General features: G+C 44.2%; 1 protein-coding gene across 4 annotated transcripts in view; it reads right to left on the reverse strand.

The window, feature by feature from the left end:
- The window catches only part of EDC3 (enhancer of mRNA decapping 3), a 60,027-nt gene that overhangs the window by 36,140 nt on the left and 2,568 nt on the right, over positions 1-21,319 (reverse strand). For all 4 annotated transcript variants that reach the window (XM_038418086.2, XM_043494286.1, XM_038418087.2 and 1 more), the window contains exons 2-3: positions 16,751-16,932; positions 15,275-15,594 (exon numbers count right to left, since the gene is read on the reverse strand). In XM_038418086.2, the coding sequence (XP_038274014.1) occupies positions 15,275-15,594; positions 16,751-16,914 (484 nt within the window). In that variant the 5' untranslated portion in view covers positions 16,915-16,932. The remainder of the gene's footprint in view (positions 1-15,274; positions 15,595-16,750; positions 16,933-21,319) is intronic.

Here is a 21,319-nt window from a genome sequence, read left to right on the forward strand (position 1 = left end):
AAATCCTTTGATCTTCAATTATACTGACCACCCTATCTTCAAGTTCTGCCTCATGATCACTCACAATCCTGAGATAATGCGGCTGATTATTAAACATATCACCAAGTCACCAGGGCCTGATGAAATACATCCTAGAATATTCATGGAGCTGACTGAGAAGATAGCTGAGCCATTAGTGATTATCACTGAAAAGTCATGGAAGACAGGAGAGTTTCCAGAGGACTGGAAAAGCGCAAATATAGCACCAATCTATAAAAAGGAAAATAAGGACGATCCGGGGAATTACAGATCAGTCAGCTTAACTTCAATACACAGAAAGATAATGGAGCAAATAATTAAGCAATTTGCAAATACTTAGAAGATAATAAGGTGATAAGTAACAGTCAGCTATAGATTTGTCAAGAACAAATCCTGTCAAACCAACCTAATAGCTTTCTTTGACAGGATAACAAGCCTTGTGGATGGGGGGAAGCGATAGATGTGGTATAACTCGTCTTCAGCAAGGGCACATCTACACTGGCAAAGTTACAGCGCTGGCAGTTACAGCACCGCTCAGAGCATTGAAGAGAAACCGCTGTTGTGTGTTCACACTGTCAGCTACCCGTGCAATAGCATGTTCACACTTATGGCACTTGCAGCGGTATTCGGAGTGGTGCACTCTGGGCAGCTATCCCACAGAGCATCTCTTTCTCTTCTGCCGCTGACTTGTGGGAAAGCAGAGGGGGTTGCGGGGCATCCTGGGTCCTGTTCCCAATGCCCCGTGATGCATTGCTTCGCATCGCAGCAATCCCTGTACTTCCATCCACATTTGGCGCCATCTTTCAACCATTTGTGTACTGCGTGCCCTGCCTCTTCAGGCTGCAGGAATGGATCCCGAATTGTTGACCAGTATGCTGCTTACTCTCACTAACACGTCATGAGTGGCAGCGGAGTTATTCCTTAAACTGCAAAGGCAAGAGGAGTGTGACATTGATCTCGCCACACGTAGCAGCTACAACACGAGATTGCTTGGGGTATTCACAGAGCTGCTGACCATAGTGGAAAACTGCTTTTGGGCTCGCAAACAAGCACTGAGTGGTGGGATCACATAGTCATGCATGTCTGGGATGACAAGCAGTGGCTGCAGAACTTTCAGATGAAGAAAGCCACATTCATGGGACTGTGTGATGAGCTCGCCCCAGCCCTGCAGCACAAGGACATGAGATGAGATCTGCCCTGATGTTGGAGAAGCACATGGTGACTGCACTGTGCAAGCTGGCTACCCCAGACTGCTACCAATCGGTCGCTAATTAGTTCGGAGTGGGAAAGACTACCATTGGACTCGTGTTGACGGAAGTGTGCAGGGCCATTAATCGCATCCTATTCTGAAAGACCCTGACTCTGGGCAACATGCATGACACTGCGGATGGCTTTGCACAAATGCGCTTCCCTAACTGCGGAAGGGCAATAGATGGCATGCATATTCCAATTCTGGCACCAGACCACCGAGTACAATAATCGCAAGGGGTATTTCTCAATGGTTTTCCATGCGCTTGTGGATCACTGTGGGCTTTTCACAGACATTAACGCAGGCTGGTCTGGAAAGATGCATGATGCATGCATCTTTCGGAACACTGGCCTGTTCAGGAAGCTGCAAGCAGGGACTTTCTTCTCAGACTGTAGGGGAAGTCGAAATGCCCACTGTGATCCTAGGAGACCCCGCCTATCCCTTAATGCCGTGGCTCATACACAGGTCAACCTGACAGCAGCAAGGAGTGGTTCAACAACAGGCTGAGCAAGTGTGGAATAACTGCGCTTTTGGCCATTTAAAGGCCCGCTGGCGTTGCTTCTATGGAAAGCTGGACATGGCCAATGATGACGTTCCTATACTTATAGCCGTGTGCTGTATGCTCCATAATATTTGTGAAGGGAAGGGTGAAGCTTCACTCAGGCCTGGACGTCAGAGGTTCAGCACCTGGAGGCTGAGGGTGAACAGCCAGAGATCAGGGCTATTAGAGGGGCACAGAACAGGGCGATAAGGATCAGGGATTCCTTGAGGCAGCAAGTTGAAGCTGAAAGCCACTAATATTTTTGCTATGCTCGGGAGTGCAGTGCTTGTAATGCTAGGAGGTGATTGGTGCAGACAATGCAATAAGTGGGTTTAACATAATTGTATGTTGCTTTGCAGGGGTCTTTTTGCTTTCAGTTAATAGAATAAAGATTGCTTTTCAAAACCAACACAATTCTTTCATTAAAAGACAACAATCCAAGGAGAGAGTCAAATAAAAAAAAAAAAAAAAAACTATCAGCAATGAGGGGGAAGGGAAGGTCTCAGGAGGAGGATGGGTCCCAGGACAGCTAAAGATTTGTAAAAAGAAAAGGAGTACTTGTGGCACCTTAGCGACTAACAAATTTATTAGAGCATAAGCTTTCGTGAGCTACAGCTCACTTCATGCATCTGATGAAGTGAGCTGTAGCTCACGAAAGCTTATGCTCTAATAAATGTTAGTCTCTAAGGTGCCACAAGTACTCCTTTTCTTTTTGCGAATACAGACTAACACGGCTGCTACTCTGAAACCTAAAGATTTGTGTATGTCCAGGGATTATATCCAACCTTCTCCTTCGGAGTACAATGCAGCAGGTACTGTACTTAAGGAGGGCCAAACTGCAGAGGGATGGGTGTTGAGTGCAGTGGGAGACCACAGTGCTGGACTGTGAGGGGGGAGGAGTGGAATGTCGCTAGTACAGAATGGAGACAGGAGGTTGATAAGAGTGTGTTGGAGGCGTCTGGAGGGCACATGGGAAAGTTTTGCAACAGTGACTGCAAGGGAGGGCGGGCGCGGAGCTGCTCGGTTTGAAGAGCTAGTATCGCCTGGAGCGTGTCTGCTTGGCACTCCATAATCTTTAAGTGCCACTCCGTGGCTTCATTCTGGCATGCTGCATTCTCCTTTCGGCCCCTCTTCTTGCTGTCCCGCAACTCCTTCAATTCCTGTTTCTCGGCGGCTGAGTGCATCATAACCTCACGCAGAAAGTCCTCCTTAGTTCTTTATGGCAGCTTTCTAATTCTCTGCAGCCGTTTGGCCGCCGATAAAAAAAGTGGGAGGCGAGGCTCCCAAGGCCATCTCTGTGAAGTTTCAACGCAACATTTGACAGAAGCAGTATTGTTTGCAACACAGAGAACACTGATTTAGTGATTTTAAACACAGCCAGTACTTGTACACCTGTTACGAACTGGATGACCCCAGGCAAGCACACGAGCCACAAGACCCCCAAAATGGTGAGTAGCCGCAGGGGCAGGGTAAATCACTCTTCCCTGACCCTGCTGTACACTGTGCACATGGCTCTTGGAGAGAACCAGCACTGTAGGGGGGGGCCTGATAATCATTCCTGTCCCCACACTTTCCACAGGATATGATCCTTATGGAAGATATCTCGGTGCTGAGGGTGAGCAGGAAATCAAGGGAGAGTCTTCTCCAGACCTGTGGCTTCCGCCCTGGCCCCTATGCTGCTCGCCTGTGTGCAGCAATGGTCCCCCCATGACGGCACAGTGGCGCGGGAAAGTTACCATTAATGGGGCAAGAAACAAAGCTGCTCTGCCGAAGCGGATTGCCCAATATCTCCATGAGAGTTTCCGGGAGATCTCTGAGGGAGATTCCCATGAAGTGAGGGAGTCAATCAACAGCCTGTTCCGCTGCTCAGACTAGGCATGCAGCGGGAGACAAGCCTGCTTTCTGCAGCCCTCCTGCCCCCAACAACTCATTTCAGCAATTCCCAAAATCAGATCCACTTACCAGGAGCCTCCCCTCCTTTTTGCGCTTCGCCAAACTCCGACAGCTGTGACTGGCCAGCCTCCTCCGGGGCAGAAAAGAGCTCCTGGCTGCATGTATCTCTGGCCTCTGAGTCATCCTCTGCCTCTGGGTTCCCCTCCCCCTCCACATCCTTGTCCAAGATTTCATCCTCCTGGCTCAGTCCACTCTCGAGTGGCATGCAAACCACTGAAGTATCCACAGCGGAGATGGAGACACCACTGAGTATCGCATCCAGCTTTTTGTAGAACCGGCAGCTCGTGGGGGCAGCACCAGAATAGCTGTTTGCCTCCTGCACCTTGTGGTAGGCGTTCTGCAGCTCCTTCACTTTGACCCTGCACTGCAGTGTGTCCCAGTCATGGCCCCTTTTGGTCATGCATGGTGAAATCTGTCTGTAGGTATCATAATTCCTACAGCTGGAGTGCAGCTGGGACTGGACAGCCTCCTCCCTCAAACACTGATGAGGTCAAGAAGCTCGACATTGCTCCTAACAGGGGATCACCTGGTGTGTGGAGCAGTCCTGGCCACCTGGAAAGATTTGTTGAGACCACTGCACACATCACATCACCGAGCAAACAGGAAGGGGAGTTTCAAATTTCCAAAGGAATTTACAGGATGTGGATGATGGTTGGTCACCTGAGGGCAGGGCTGTAGAGTTCAAACCGATGACCAGAGAGGCGAGAACAGGCATTGTGGGACACCTCCCGGAGGCCAATAGCAGCGCTGAAATCACCACAGTGTCTGCACTGGCACCGCAGTACTGTAGCCCTGGCGCAGAAAGCTCTACGCCTCTCGTTGGGGTGGTTTTTTTTTTTAAAGTGCTGCAACTTGGCAGTGTGTACACCTTGGGAGTTACAGAGCAGAAAGCGGCTTTACTGTGCAGAAACTTGCAAGTGTAGACAGGGCCTAAGACTTTTGATCCTGTCTTGCAAGACCTTCTCATAAACAAACTAAGGAAATACAACCTAGATGGAGATACTATCAGGTGTGTGCATAACTGGTTGGAAAACTGTTCCCAGAGAGTAGTTATCAGTGATTCAAAGTCAAGCTGGAAGGGCATATCAAGTGGGGAACCACAGGGATCAGTTCTGAGTCCAGTTCTGTTCAATATCTTCATCAATGATTTAGATAATGGCATAGAGAGTACACTTATAAAGTTTACAGATGATACCAAGCTGGGAAGGATTGCAAATACTTTGGACGATAGGATTAAACTTCAAAATGGTCTGGACAAACTGGAGAAATGGTCTGAAGTAAATAGAATGAAATTCAATAAGGACAAATGCAAAGTACTCCGCTTAGGAAGGAACAATTAGTTGCACATACACAAAATGGGAAATGACTGCCTAGGAAGGAGCACTGCGGAAGGGGATCTGAGGCTGATAGTGGATCACAAGCTAAATATGAGCGAACAGTCGTCCCTGTCAGGGATGGTCTAGATCAGAAGTGGGCAAACTACGTCCCGCGGGCCACATCCAGCCCATGGGACCGTCCTGCCCAGCCCGAGCTCCTGGCTAGGGAGGCTAGCCCCCGGCCCCACCCCTGCTGTCCCCTCTCCCCTGCAGCCTCAGCTCACTGCACCACCAGCGCTCTGGGTGGCGTGGCTGGCTCCAGCCGGGCGGCTGTGGGCTCCTGCCACTCTGAGCAACATGGTAAGGGGGTGGGGGTTGGATGGGGTGGAGGTTCGGGGGGGGGGTCAGTCAGGGGATGGGGGAGCTTGAATAGGTGTGGGAGTCCCGGGGGGCGGTGGGGTTGGATAGTGGGTGCGGTCCCAGAGGAGGCGGTCAGGGGACAAAGAGCAGGGGGAGTTGGATGGGTCAGGGGTTATGAGGGGGCAGGAAGTGGGAGGGGGCGGATAGCGGGCAGGGGCCAGGCTGTTTGGGGAGGCACAGCCTTCCCTACCTGGCCCTCCATACAGTTTCGCAACCCCGATGTGGCCCTCGGGCCAAAAAGTTTGCCCATCCCTGAACTAGATAATACTTAGTCCCGCCATGAGTGCAAGGGACTGGAATAGATGACCTCTCAAAGTCCCTTCCAGTCCTACAGTTCTATGTTTCCAGACATGTTATTTGACTTTTCCATTGTGTGTCACCATGATTTGAGTCTTAACAGAACTTGGCATTCTTTTAACCAGTATTACGAAAATACTTTGCAAATTTATAGCATGTTTCATCAAAGCACTTTATGAAAGGTCTGGCTAAATCTACCTCAACAAATGCGATGCACATCCATACATAAATAATCTAAGTGCTGCCATCTTGTTCCAAATCACTTCTCATACTTTGCATCTTTTTCTCATTGTCTGTCAGGTAGCTCTTAACACAACAACAGTTCATTTGCTAATGCTTTGGCTTCTCTTTCCAGTGTAGCATGGTACTTCCCAGTTTTCTTACTGCTTCCAGTATCAATCACTGATACAGAAACCACAGTTAGCTATAACTGGATCATTGTGCATATTAATACTAGATGACTGAAGTAATGTAACTGCTTTTCCATGTAATCTGTTGAGTGCCTCCACCTTTAAACCATTAGTAACTGAATCTAACTGTTCAGCTGCTGCCTGTTTTCGACTGGTGATTTCTAGTCTGGCCTTAGGAAGATGATCATTGCTTGAAAAACTGGATGCTCAATAACAGAAAAGGGAATTTTACATCCATAAAAAAATGCTGCAATTTTTAAGTCTACATTTTGTTTCAATTCTGGAGTTGCTTTTGTTACACATCCATCCATTTGTGTATGAAAAATGTGACATTTCCTCCTCGTTGTCTTTGGCTGAACTGGGTGCAGCTTTCTTTTGACGTTCTTGGCAATGGCAAGTACCTTCATCTTCAGTCTGATTCTAATGCTCACATACATCTAGCCAAAGTCAGTGGTTCCGGTGTCTATTTGTTCTTTTCACTGCATTTTGAAAAACGTTTCCTTGTACAGTCTGCCTTCCCACTTACTTTTTCTTTGCAACTTCTGCATCTAAGACTCTCTTTGCCATCTTCATGAACTTTCTCAAAATAGCCATGAATTGGATCAAGTGGTTTTTCACATTTGTTCATATTGAAATATTTTGACTTGAGACACTGAGTTCAGTTGCAGCAGTTGCAACTCCAGCCAATCAGATCAAGTATTGGACTGTACAGTTTATTTGGCAGTTTACCTCAAACAGAAACAAAACTGCTGAATCTGTTTAGCAAACAATGAAGGGGAATTCCCAAAGTTAATTTTCATTGCTGAACAAAGAAGGGGAATTCCCCAGTTCTGAAGTTTCAGTTTCTGTTTGAGGTAGCCAAGGCAACAGCATACAACTTCTATTTTTTGTTTTATTTTATTTCCTTTTATTAAAATTAAAAGGACCATATTACTGCAAAAGTAGTATCAAATTGCTAAATATCGGTCCCTAATTTTCATTAGTCTATTTTAATAATAATTTTATTTTTTCCACTTTCCCGGTTTAAACCACGATTACCAGCACTCTGAACTAAACTAGTTTTTTCCTGGGAAATTGCCAACCCTGACTAAAAATATTAGTACACAAGCTAAATTATGATATAACTGACATCAGAGACTTGGTGGGATAAATCTCATGACTGGAATATTGCTAAAGGGGGGGTAGAGCTTGTTCAGGAAGGACCGGCAGGGAAAAAAGAAAGATGGTGTTGCATTATACACCAAGAAAATGCACACCTGCGCTGAAGTCCAAAAGAAGGCAAGAGACAGACCAGATGGAAATCTCTGGGTCAAGAAAGAAAGAAGAAAAAAGGGGGCAGGGGGGTGAGAGACAGAGTGACGTCAGGAAGAAGAGGCAGATGAGGCATTTCTAGAACAAACAACAAACACCCAAAACACAAGGCCTGGCAGTAATTTGGGGCTTTACACCCACATTTCAAGAATTTATTGGAAATTACTGGGGACAACTTTTTGTTTCAGGAAGTGGAGCAAGGAATCATGGGGACAGCCTTTTGAGACTTGATTCTGATCAACAGGGTGGAATTGGTTGTGAATATGAAGGTGGAAGGCAATTTGGGTTAAAGTGATCATGAAATGATAGATTTTATTATTCTAAGGAAAGGAAGGAGTAAAAACAACAGAATAAGGACAATGGACTTCAAAAAAGCAGACAAACTCAGAACTGGTAAGTGTGACATTATACTCCATATTCTTTATGAAAATATGCTTATGATATGAATATGACATAACTGAGATATAATTTATGCAAGACGGCTCATGTGAGATATCACTGGAACGGTTATGATTTACTGAATGCGATTAGCCAATTTGTATGCCTGTATCTGAAGTTGTCAATATTGACTATGTATCTATATTTCAACTATGTTACTTTGGGTGAAGCCCCCCTGCTAGGTACAACAATGAAAAAGCCTGACACTGCTGATGGCCCATCAGCAAGAGACAATGGAGCGTAAAAGAGCTTAGTCTTCCTGTGCATGTGTTGGTTAACCTGTGAAGAATGGCTGGGGGGGAGGGGAGAGCTACAGAGGCATGTGACCATGTCACCTGATACTGGAACCCATCTGGAATTCTGTACTTTTCCACGAAAGGGGGGGTGGGGAAGAGGAGGAGGTCACACTAGGGAAAAAAGTACTCCCACCTTATGCAAATCCTATTTAAGGGTGGGGAGTGAAGTAATCCAGGTCATCAGTTCTCCCCTGCTACCCCACCCCAGATGACTGCTGGAAACAACTAAGACTGAACTGGGAGAAAGAACTGGAAGCACATCTGGCCTATGAAGAAGATTATTAGAACCACATTTAGGGTGAGAAGTTGCTTAACCTTTAAGTATATGAGCAGCCCCGCAGAAATCAATAGGGCTACGCACATGCTTAAAGTTAAGCATGTGCTTAAGAACTCTGCTAAACGTAGCAGGCCCAAGATTTTTATTCTAAGAATGTCTGCATCCTATTGTTCCCTCTAATGGTTTATAGCAGCATTTGAGGGTAGCACCTACTACAGTTTAAAACAGTGGATCTCAACCTTTCCAGACTACTGTACCCCTTTCAAGAGTCTGATTTGTCTTGCATAACCCCAAATTTCATCTCACTTAAAAATTACTTGCTTACAAAATACAAAAGGGTCATCGCACACTATTACTGAAAAATTGCTTCTTTAGTGTACGTATTAAGCTTAGTTTGCGTGCTCTGTTTTATTTTCTTACTAATCTGCCTTGTTCTGTCTGGTACCTCCTTAACTACTTAAAATACACCTGTTACAGTTAATACATTTATTTCTGGTTTACAATATAACCCAGTTTATGTGATTTCTAATGGGGGGGAAGGGGGGAAGAAGTTGTGCATACTCTCCTCCACATCGAGGGAAAAGGCGAATTTCATATAATTTTGGGTTTGTACTCCAAGGTGGAGTAGACATCTGGGTGCTGTGGCAAGCCCCTTAGGCTGAGCCTTCTCAGAGCGGATCTCTGTCTCTCAGTGCTGCCTGTGTGCTTGCCTGGAAAAGGCTGGGGAGCCTAGCCCAGCAACACCAGATAAAAGGGGGCCCAGGCTGGCAGAATAGTCTGCCTCAGTGTGCCTAGCCCAGCACACCAGGTGACATCCCAGGGGGTCCAACCCGTCACAGTAAGGTCCTATAGGAGGAAAATCTAAGGGATAAAGGTGTTCAGGAGAGCTGGCAGTTTCACTACGAGACAATATTAAAGGCACAACTGCAAACTATCCCAAAGTGAAGGAAAGATAGGAAGAATAGTAAGAAGCCAATATGGCTCCATTAGGAGCTCTCTACTTACCTTAAAATCAAAAGGAAACAGACAAATTGCAAAGGAGGAATACAAAAGAATAGCACAAGCATGTAGGGACAAAATCAGAAAGGCTAAGGGAAAAAATGAGTTACACCTAGCAAGGGACATACAAGACAATAAGAAGAGGTTCTTTAAATACACTAGTAGCAATGGAAAGATGAAGGAAAGCAGAGATCCTCTACTTAAGAAGGCTGAGGTGCTGAATGCCTATTTTGCTTCAGGTTTCAGAGTAGCAGCCGTGTTAGTCTGTATTCGCAAAAAGAAAAGGAGTACTTGTGGCACCTTAGAGACTAACAAATTTATTAGAGCATCCGATGAAGTGAGCTGTAGCTCACGAAAGCTTATGCTCTAATAAATTTGTTAGTCTCTAAGGTGCCACAAGTACTCCTTTTATTTTGCTTCAGTCTTCACTAAAAAGGTTAACGGTGACTAGATACACAATTAATATTATCAAAAAGGAGGAAGGAACACACAAGCCAAAATAGGGAAAGAATAGATTAAAGAACCTGTGAGATGTATTCAAGTTGGCAGGGCCTGATGAAATTAATCCTAGGGTACTTAAGGAACCAACTGAAGCAATCTCAGAACCATTAGCTGCTATCTTCAAGAACTCATGGAGGACAGGTGAAATCCAGAGTACTGGAGAAAGGCAAATATAGTACCTATATTTAAAAAGTGGAACGAAGAGGACCCAGGGAATTATAGCTCAGTCAGAATAACTTCAACCCAATCCCCTGCACATACGTGGACCCTGCTTTCCATGCCCTCCAATACCTTGCACTCAGTTCAATACCCCTTTATCTTCCCCAGAATTCTCCATCACCTCCATAGTCCCCTGCACAAGCCCCCTCATACGCCTTCCAGATCCTTACACACACAACACTTGTCTTAGTACCCCTACATAACTCTTCCCTGCTTTCAACCTGCCATTTGCTGCTCCTTTTCTCTCCATACTCATTGCAGGTACACCTCCATGCCACCTCCTAAATTCTCATCCCTGTCCTACCTCTCACCTCTGGCTAAGGTCAGTGACAACAGCAGCAGAACCTAAAGCCAGGATGAGGTCAATCTATTTATTAAAATATCGCTCTATGTACACTTAAAAATAACTATTTCAGTAAAATGCTCCCCCATAGTACACTCCCCCCCCCAAAAAAATTGGCATTTGTCAACAATGTGAACAAAAATCAAAATGAATATGATGTAGCCCAAACCATCTTGAAAATAAAAAAAATCTCTAACTACTTTTGGGTGATTGCAAGTGAATGACAGGAAAATTATTTTTAACTTTTCTGAATTCTACTAAGATTACAAGAAAAGCTTGAGACAAGATGCAGCATTTAAAAGTTTTAGAGACACTGGTTTCTTTTTGTACTCTTTTGGAGAAAAGATTTAAAGTCAGATTTATAGCAAGAAGCTAGTTTCAACCTTAACTCTAGGGAGGCTACCACCATTCCATAAGAAGTTGTCCTGTACTGTAGCATGTAGTTCATAAAACTTCATACTTAGCCTCTTCTCATCTATGCCAATGTAGATTCTGAAGGCTGCTCTGGGCAGTTGCACTTTGAAAACAGAAATATCTGCCCACAACCCCTGTAAGTGTTAATAAACCTTTATGGTCAAACAGTGACATCATAAAAGCCAGCTCAAAGGATGCCTGCAGACTTAAACTTCGTTGGTTGCACTCTGTAAATACTAATACATATACAAGCAGCCTTTTAGACCTAGATTTCACAAAGCACACGCTTAACCTTTAAGTATATGAGCAGCCCCGCAGAAATCAATAGGGCTATGCACATGCTTAAAGATAAGGATGTGCTTAAGAACTCTGCTAAACGTAGCAGGCCCAAGATTTTTATTCTAAGAATGTCTGCATCCTATTATTCCCTCTAATGGTTTATAATAGCATGTGAGGATAACACATACTATAGTTTAAGACAGTGGCTCTCAACCTTTCCAGACTACTGTACCCCTTTCAAGAGTCTGATGTCTTGAATAACCCCAAATTTCACCTCACTTAAAAATTACTTGCTTACAAAATACAAAAGGGTCATTGCACACTATTACTGAAAAATTGCTTCCTTTCTCATTTTTACCATATAATTATAAAATAAATCAATTGGAATACAAATATTGTACTAACTTTTCAGTGTATAGTATATAGAGCAGTATAAACAAATCACTGTCTGTACGAAATTTTAGTTTTTACGTAGCCTGTTGTAAAACTAGGCAAATACCTAGATGAGTTGATTACCTCTGGAAGACCTCTACGTACCCCCAAGGGAACACATACCCCTGGTTAAGAACCACTGGTTTAAGATACTCATTCTAATTCACTTATTTCTGTTATTCGTTACTTAATAAAACTAATTCTTTTCAGGTTGAAATTTTCCAAGCTTTCCCTCAACTTGTAGGTAATTTTTTTGAGGATTTGGAGCAAATATTTATTCACCCACAATTAAGCAGTTATGCATATATAAACACACACTTTTCCCTACGCTGCAATCAGAAATGTTGTACCTGGATATGAGTGTGTTAATGCACTTCTTAGTTATAGATGACCTCATAAAAAGGCTATATCTAGCAATCTGAAATCAGAGGTGCTGCCTGATCTTGCTAATCTCTATCCAAGATACACAGTCACCTACATTAGATAGCCATTATACACAATCATCAGCACAGCAAAAGCAATTAAAAGAGATCCAAACATGGAGAACTTAGAAATCTGACACAGAACCCAGCACAGGATTATTGTTTTAATCTGCTTCTGTCTCATCCTGCAACACCCACTCCCACCCGCATTGTTGAATTTTTACCCCCCTATTATGGCAGCGGGTTCTCAGAGACCTACTGGATCCCAGTCCCACTGCAGGGCTCTAATCTGACACAGTTAGGAATTCTAAACTGTAGCTAAGAAATATGCTCACTGACAAGAAGTTAAAGATGGAAGGGACCTGGAATTTATTTAAGCGAGTTTCCAGTTACCTGCATTGATTTGATGGAAACAGACTTTTTTGTCTCTGCTGTTAGAGGCTATCATAATGTGAAGCTATTTTGTGTAGAATATACATTACGCACCTGGCTTTTTGCCAGTGTATCCCAGACACTCATAGAAAGTGAAATAAAACCTTACTTTCAGGGGAAAAAAAGTTAGAAATGGACGTGACAGATTAGGTCATCCAGTCCCTTCCACCCAACAACCCAACGGCCAGCGTAAAAGCATTTTATGCCCCAGTGCAGAATACTCAGAGAGAAGCCAAGTCCTGAGTGGGATATGCAAGATCTCTCCCATCAGTAGGGCCCTACCAAATTCACGGTCATGAAAAATGCATCACGGACCATGAAATCTGGTCTCCCGCCATGAAATCTGGTCTTGTGTGTGCTTTTACCCTATATTCCACAGATTTAATGGGGGAGACCTGTGTTCCTTTTGGGTCAGGACTCCCAATTTGAGAGAGTTGCAGGGGAATTGCAAGGAGGGGTCATGGTATTGCCACCCTTACTTCTGTTCTGCCTTCAGAGCTGGGCAGCCAGAAAGTGGCAGATTTTGGTCAGGTGCCCAGCTCTGAAGGCAGCATCCCATAAGCAACAGCACAGAAGTAAGGGTAGCAGTACCGCAACTCGCCCCACAATAACCTGGCGACCCCCAACAACTCCTTTTTGGGGCAGGAGCTCTACAATTACAACACCGTGAAATTTCAGATTTAAACATCTGAAATCATTAAATTTACAATTTTTAAAATCCTATGAGTGTGAAATTGATCAAAATGAATCGTGAATTAGATATGCCATAATAGCAGTTGTCCACTCAGAGAAACTACGGATGTAGATTTTGTCATCAGTTTCTCATGTTGTTATTAATATAGTTCAGGGGTCGGTAAACTATGGTAAGCGTGCCAAAGACAGCACGCGAGCCAATTTTTAATGGCACACTGCTGCCTGCTGGGTTCCAGCCGCCAGCCCCGCTCAGCCCGCTGCCAAACCCAGGCCAGGACCTCAGCAGGCAGCAGCGTGCCATTAAAAATCCTGCCCGCCCCGGCCCGCTCTCCCCCTGCCTCCCCCCGGGGGAAGGATGAAGAAGCTTGGTCCTGCCGGCTGCTGCTGCAGGGCAGGAAAGCTCCCTCCTCCCCCGCCTCTTCCCCCAGCATGCTGCGTTCCTGCCCCTCCTCCTCCTCTCCCTGCCACCGATCAGCTGATGGCCCTTACATGGGAGGGGGAGAAGAGGAGCTGCAGTGTGCTCGCTGCTCTGGGGAGGAGGCGGAGACGAGGTGGGGACGGGGCCTGGGGGAAAGGGGGTGGAATCAGGGCATATCCCCTCCAGCCCCCTGCCATGAGCCGCTCTGAGCAGTGGGCTGGGAACACCCCACAACCCCAACCCACACCCCCAGCCCTCTGCCCTGACCGTTACATCCCCCCTCCACACCCCAGCCCCCTGCCCTGAGCCCTGCACCCCCCTCACACACACCCAGCCCTCTGCCCTGATCCCTGCACTCCCTTCACACCCCAGTCCTCTACTCTGATCCCTGCACCTTACATCCCCCCACACCCCAGCCCCCTGCCCTGAACCCTGCACCCTGCTCACACACACCTAGCCCTCTGCCCTGACCCCTGCACCCCTCCTCACACACACCCAGCTCTGACTCCAGTACCCCCCACATCCCATGCCCTGACTCTTGCACCCCCCACATTCCCACCCCCATCCTGAGCACCAAACAGGAGCTTCTGCACCCCTCACACCAAATGGGAGCTGCCCAGGTAAGCACTCCACACCCAAACCTCTTGCCCCAACTCTGAACCCCCTCCCTCATTCTAGCTCCTGGCCAGACCCTGCACCCCAACCCCCAGCCTGCTCCTTCACCCCCAGCTCTGTGCTCAGTGCACTCCCACCCACAGCTCAGTGCAGAGAGAGAGGGGAAGAGACTGGGCTAGAACCAGAGAGAAGGTAGGTACCTACTCTATATGGGCAGGATCCCAGACCAGCTGTGGGCTGAGAGGGGCCAGCAGCCGGAACTCTGGCTGGCAGGAGCCGGTGGACTGAACCCCAGACTGGCAGCGGGCTGAGTGGCAGCGGGCTGAGCCACTCAGCCCACTGCCAGTCTGGGGTCCCGGCCGCCAGCCCCGCTCAGCCTGCTGCCGGCCTAGGTGAACGGAACCCCAGGCTGGCAGCGGGCTGGCAGCATAAGATCAGCATTTTAATTTAATGTTAAATGAAGCGTCAAACATTTTGAAAACCTTGTTTACTTTACATACAACAATAGTTTAGTTATATAATATAGAGACTTATAGAGAGAGACCCTTTAAAAAAAACGTTAAAATGTATTACTGGCACGCAAAACCTTAAATTAAAGTGAATAAATGAAGACTCGGCACACCACTTCTGAAAGGTTGCCAACCCCTGATATAGCTAAAAGCCATCAATAAATCACATTTGATTTAAAGACAAGTGGCTGGCAGTTTTAAGGTTTACATTTATCAAACTTTTTGGGGTAAAAAAATATTTGACAGCTTGTAGCATTTTCCCAAATATCTTAACAGGGTGGAGAAATTAATGGTGTGGAAACAAGAATACCAGTAACAAACTATTTTTTGAAGTCTTTCCAGCACCATTTTAATTGCTATATTAAATACCCATTTGAGAACAGCAGTCAATGCAGCAGTGGACTAGACTGACAGAGCCCATGAACATCAGGCTAAAGAGAAGGGAAAACTGCTGAATGGGCAATATACTCACAGGAATTGTGTCTACGACGGAAACCTTTGGACTGATTCAAGGATTCCAAATGTCGGTCCATGTAGCTCTTAGAGCACTGCTGCTGTTGTGGGGAAATGACAACTTCCTGATTTTTCATGTCTGTTCTCCTTGGGATAGCCTGTGGGGCACTGCTGGAAGAGGTAGGCTTCTTTAGCAATTTGCCAGTGCCGTTTTGATTGGTACCCACTTGGCACCCAACGCCAGGGATGCCCAGTTCGGTATGCTGCAGATCCCCACTTTGTTTGCTGTCCCCAGGACCTGGGATCTGCAAAATCTTTAGCTCAGTAATATCACCTGCCCTGAACACAGGAAAGAGAACAAAAAGTGGGATTCAACATTGGTACCCAGCTCTACAAAAATTAAGCCCCTAGTATATTAGAGACTAAAGCAGCATCAGAATGACATTTTTCTCTTAATAACGTAGCTGAAGTCGACGTACTTAGATCTACTTACCGCGGTGTCTTCACTGCGGTAAGTCGACGCCTGAGCCTCTCGTGTACCAGAGTCGACAGGAGAGCGCTCGGCAGTCAATTTATTGCACCTAGTCTAGACTAGACACGATAAATCAACACCTGCTGGATCGATAGCTGCCCATTGATCCAGCGAATAATGTAGACAAGCCCTAAGGAAGAGAGACTCCCTAAGGTTGCTATTTAATCTTTATTTAGTAATAAAATAGTTAAATCTGTGTATTTGTGGAAATCATTTAAATCTGTGTATTAACTTTGCTAATTTGCACCGATAACAGAAAAAAATATTTGGTGACTAATCTTTACTCTTTTCAAATAACATAACATCGGAGTTGGGGGCAGAGCTAGGGGGCAGCTAATTTAGTACAAGAACAGCAATACTAACAAGCCTACTGCTGTGTAGGATGTTTTGGATGCTGTTGGTTTGTGTCTCCAAGACCAATCTGCACCAACTGGCTTCAGAATTATAGAACAAGATTATTGTGCCAAAGGGAAAAGAGATCTTGCCAGACGAATATCAAGAGCTATCTAGATGGAGGAAAAGAAAGTGGCAGAAGACAGATCTGAAGATAAATATGCAGTTGGAGCCATAAAACGGATTTATTTAGGGCAAGGATCTAATTTAAATGATTAACAGCTCCACTTTCACTTCAATCATGCTTTAGCAAACACAAACATTAAACTTGCCATTGGCAAAAATTCCTGCCAAATGTCTCATCTAACCGTAAACTGGATGACAGGTAATACACAGTGACCATTTTCTTTGCTCCTACCAATGTGTTCCAATTGTGATCTAAATCTGTGTTCACATTGTAACCCAGACAACAAAAAGCCCAAAGACAGCATCTCTTGCTTTCTGTATAGGGCCTAACAATAGAGGCACTTTTCAGCCAAGGATAAGCAGTAATGAGGTTTGAAGCAAAATGCCCCAATTTCAGCCATATATAAAGTTTGCCTGGAAGAAGCAGACAGAGGAGACACTTACCTGAAGGTGACCTCTGGCACGAGGCACTTGACCCCATTATGGAAAGGCCGCGTCAGGGAGATGGTCTGGCTGATCTGATCTACAGCTGACACTCGTCCCTGATAGACTCCCAGGCTGTCTCCACAGTTAATGGACACAATGCTTCCAAGCCAGTCTGTAGCCATATTTCTGACACGTGATCACTGTAAAATGAAGACAGGATTGGCTGGGAAAAAAAAATCAGGAGCTTGACAAACCTAATTAGCATCAACTATATCCCCCCATGCCATGGTCCTAGACCACATCTTAGGCCCTTACTTTGGTGGCCCGTCTTTTCATAGTGGGACAGGGATAATACCTATATATACTTTAAGATCCTATTTAGATTGTAAGGCCCTTTGACAGAGACCATGCCCGTAGGCTTGTTTGTAAAGTACCTAGCACAGTTTTGTTGCTACATAAATAATACTGGATAAAACTTAGTCTCACACAACCAGATTCCATATAATGCTGTAATCTAAAAAAACACCAGTAGTTTTCTGTAATGCATTCCAACCCTAACTACTTTTCCAGGGATGTTCTGGTTAAATTCCAGTTCAAGTATCTAGCGCCGCCAGCCTACATTCTCCCTGGAGCTTCAGTCACATAAGTTTGTCTTCACTTCACATTCTAAACACTTGTGTAGTGATAGTGGAATAGAAGGATGGAGCTATAGCTATATAGGGTAAAATTCTGACCTCACTAAAGCCAGAATTTCACCCATAAAATACTATTATCAATCCCACAATTAGCTAATTGATAAGTTTTAACATAAAACAAAGTTCAAAAGTAACTAGTAAGTTACTTTGTTTGACAGTTACTGCGTATATTTCAAAGGATAAACATTCTCATAAATACATAGGGTGTGTTTATTTAAACACTTGATCCACGAATCTCCCCTCAATTCATAATTCTAGAGTCTCAGGGAAGTGCAACTTTCAATCAACACACTGAAGTAACTGTGCATGCCTTTCCATGTGTGGAGATATGAGACCCCTAACTTCCAGGTGAGTTAAGACTTCAAGTAACAGAATCTGCCATTTACATTAGTTTAAACCTGCAAAGTGACCTGCCCTATGCTGCAGAGGCAAAACCCCCCAGGGTCTCTGACAATCTAACCTGGGGGAAGATTCCTTCCCGACCCCAAATATGGTGATTCGTTGGACCCTGAGCAAGACCCACCAGCCAGACACCTGAGAAAGAATTCTCTGAAGTAACTCAGAGCCCTCCCTATTTAGCATCCCTTCACTGGCCTTTGGAGATATTTGTTGCTAGCAGCTGCAGATCAGTTACATGCCATTGTAGGCAGTCCCATCATACCATCCCCTCCGCCCCTCATAAACTTATCACGCTCAGTCTTGAAATGAGTTTTTTACCCCCACTGCTCCCCTTGGAAGACTGTCCCAAAACTTAACTCCTCTGATCGTTAGAAACCTTCGTCTAATTTCAAGCCTAAATTGTTGATGGCCAGTTTATATCCATTTGTTTTTGTGTCCATACTGGTGCTTAACTTAAATAATTCCTCTCCCTCCCTGGTATTGATCCCTCTGATATATTTATACAGAGCAATCATATCTCCCATCAGCCTTCTCTTGGTTAGGCTAAACAAGCCAAGCTCTTTGAGTCTCCCCTCAGAAAGTAGGTTTTTCATTCCTAGAATCATTCTACTAGCCCTTCTTTGCAGCTGTTCCACTTTCAATTCATCTTTCTTAAACATGGGAGACCAGAACTGCAAACAGTATTCCACATGAGGTCTCACCAGTGCTTTGTATATTGGTACTAACGCTTCTTTGTCTCTACTGAAAATACCTCACCTGGGACTGCATTAGCCTTTTTCACACCTGCAACACATTAGCCGCTCATAGTCATCCTGTGACCAACCAATACACTCAGGTTTTTCTCCTCCTTTGTCACTTCCAACTGATAAGTCCCCAGCTTATAGCAAAAATTCTTGTTGTTAGTCCTTAAGTGCATGACCTTGCACTTTGGACTATTAAATTTCATCCCATTTCTATTACTCCAGTTTTCAAGGTCATCCAGATTTTCTTGTGTGATATTCCGGTCCTCCTCTATATTGGCAATACCTCCCAACTGTGTGTCACCCATACATTTTATTAGCGTGCTCCCACATTTTGTTCCAAGATCATCAATAAAAATTAGAGCCATCAAGCGATTAAAAAAATTATTCATGATTAATCCACTGTTAAAACAATAATAGAATACCATTTATTTAAATATTTTTGGATGTTTTCCACATTTTCAAATATATTGATTTCAGTTATAACAGAATACAGTGTACAGTGCTCACTTTATATTTATTTATGATTACAAATATTTGCACTGTAAAAAAAGAATTTTCAATTCATCTAAGTACTGTAGTGCAATCTCTTTATCATGCAAGTGCAACTTATAAATGTAGAATTATGTACAAAAAACCTGCATTCAAAAATAAAAAAAAATGTAAAACTTTAGAGCCTAAAAATCCACTCACTCCTATTTCTTGTTCACAATATCACCTGAAAGTGAGAACAGGTGTTCGCATGGCAATGCTGTAGTCAGCGATGCAAGATATTTACATGCCAGATGCACTAAAGATTCATATGTCCCTTCATGCTTCAACCACCATACCAGAGGATATGCGTCCATGCTGATGACGGGTTCTACCCGATAACGATCCAAAGCAGTGAGGACCGACGCATGTTCACTTTCATCATCTGAGTCAGATGTCACCAGCAGAAGGTTGATTTTCTTTTTTGGTGTTTCAGGTTCTGTAATTTCTGCATCGGAGTGTTGCTCTTTTAAGACTTCTGAAAGCACGCTCCACACCTCGTCCCTCTCAGATTTTGGAAGGCACTTCAGATTCCTAAACCTTGGGTCTAGTGCTGTAGCTATCTTTAGAAATCGCACATTGATACCTTCTTTGCATTTTGTCAGATCTGCCGCAAATGTGTTCTTAAAATGAACAACGTGCCGAGGCATCACCTGAGACTACTATAATGTGAAATATATGGCAGAATGTGAGTAAAATAGAGCTGGAGACATACAATTCTCCCCCAAGGAGTTCAGTCACAAATTTAATTAACGCCTTATTTTTTTAAACAAGCGTCATCAGCATGGAAGCATGTCCTCTGGAATGGTGGCTGAAGCATGAAGGGGCATATGAATGTTTAGCATATCTGGCACGTAGATACCTTGCAATACCGACTAAAAAAGTCCCATGCGAATGCCTGTTTTCACTTTCTGGTGACACTGTAAATAAGAAGTGGGCAGCAGTTTCTCCCATAAATGTAAACAAACTTGTTTGTCTTAGCGATTGGCTGAATGAGAAGTAGGACTGAGTAGATGTGTAGACTTTAAACTTTTGAGTTGTTTTGTTGTTGAGTGCAGTTATGTAACAAAAAAAAAAATCTACATTTGTAAGTTGCATTTTCACCATAAAGAGATTGCACTACAGTACTTGTATGAGGTGAACTGAAAAATACTGTTTCTTGTGTTTATCATTTTTACAGTGCAAATATTTGTAATCAAATATAATAAGGTGAGTAGTGTACACTTTGTATTCTGTGTTGTAACTGAAATCAATATATTTGAAAATGTAGAAAAACATCCAAAAATATTTAATAAATGTCAATGAGTATTCTATTGTTTAAACAGTGTGACTAAAACTGCGATTAATCGTGATTAATTTTTTGAGTTAATTGCATGAGTTAACTGTGATTAATCAACAGCTCTAATAAAAACGTTAAATAAGATTGGCCCCAAGACCGTTCCTTGAGGAACTCCACTAGTAACCTCCCTCCAGCGGGACAGTTCACCTTTCAGCACAACCCATTGTAGTCTCCCCTTTAACCAGTTCCTCATCCATCTTTCAATTGTCATATTAATCCCCACCTTCTTCAATTTAACTAATTCCCAAGTGGAACTGTATCAAATTCCTTGTTGAAATCCAGGTAGATCAGATCTACTGCATTCCCTTTATCTAAAAAAATCAGTTATCTTCTCAAAGAAGGAGATCAGGTTAGTCTGGCAGATTAGTTTACTTAATGTTTATACAGTGCTTTGAGCTGGCAAAAAACATTAGGTGATTAGTTAATAAATATTTTTTAAATGCTAAATTATCAAATGGGGAAAAAAAATAATAATCTTTGCTGTGCACTTTGAACTCTTTTGAGAAAAAGAGCCACTAAGGGCATGTCTACACAGGATCTGGGAGCAACACGCACAGCCCAGGTCTACAAACTAGTACTTGTGGGGCTCATACTATCACTCTAGAAATTGATGTGTAGATGCTGCAGCTTGGGCTCTGACTCCTGGGGCATGCGCTTGATAGCACAAGCCACAATGTCAAAGCTATGTCTACACAGCTATTTTTAGACTGCTAGCACAAGTCTGTGGACCCTGGCTGGGAGGCTCGCTCCCAGATGCGGTGTAGATGCACCAAAGCACTCACTGCCCTGTCTAGAGTTGGAATGCTACAAATGATTTTAGGCAAAGAACTCTTGTTCAACTGGGACTGAAAACAGTTTAAATACTAGGATAAAATTCCAAGCC

Source organism: Dermochelys coriacea, chromosome 10 (assembly GCF_009764565.3).
Source record: "Dermochelys coriacea isolate rDerCor1 chromosome 10, rDerCor1.pri.v4, whole genome shotgun sequence".
Taxonomy (NCBI): Eukaryota; Metazoa; Chordata; order Testudines; family Dermochelyidae; genus Dermochelys; species Dermochelys coriacea.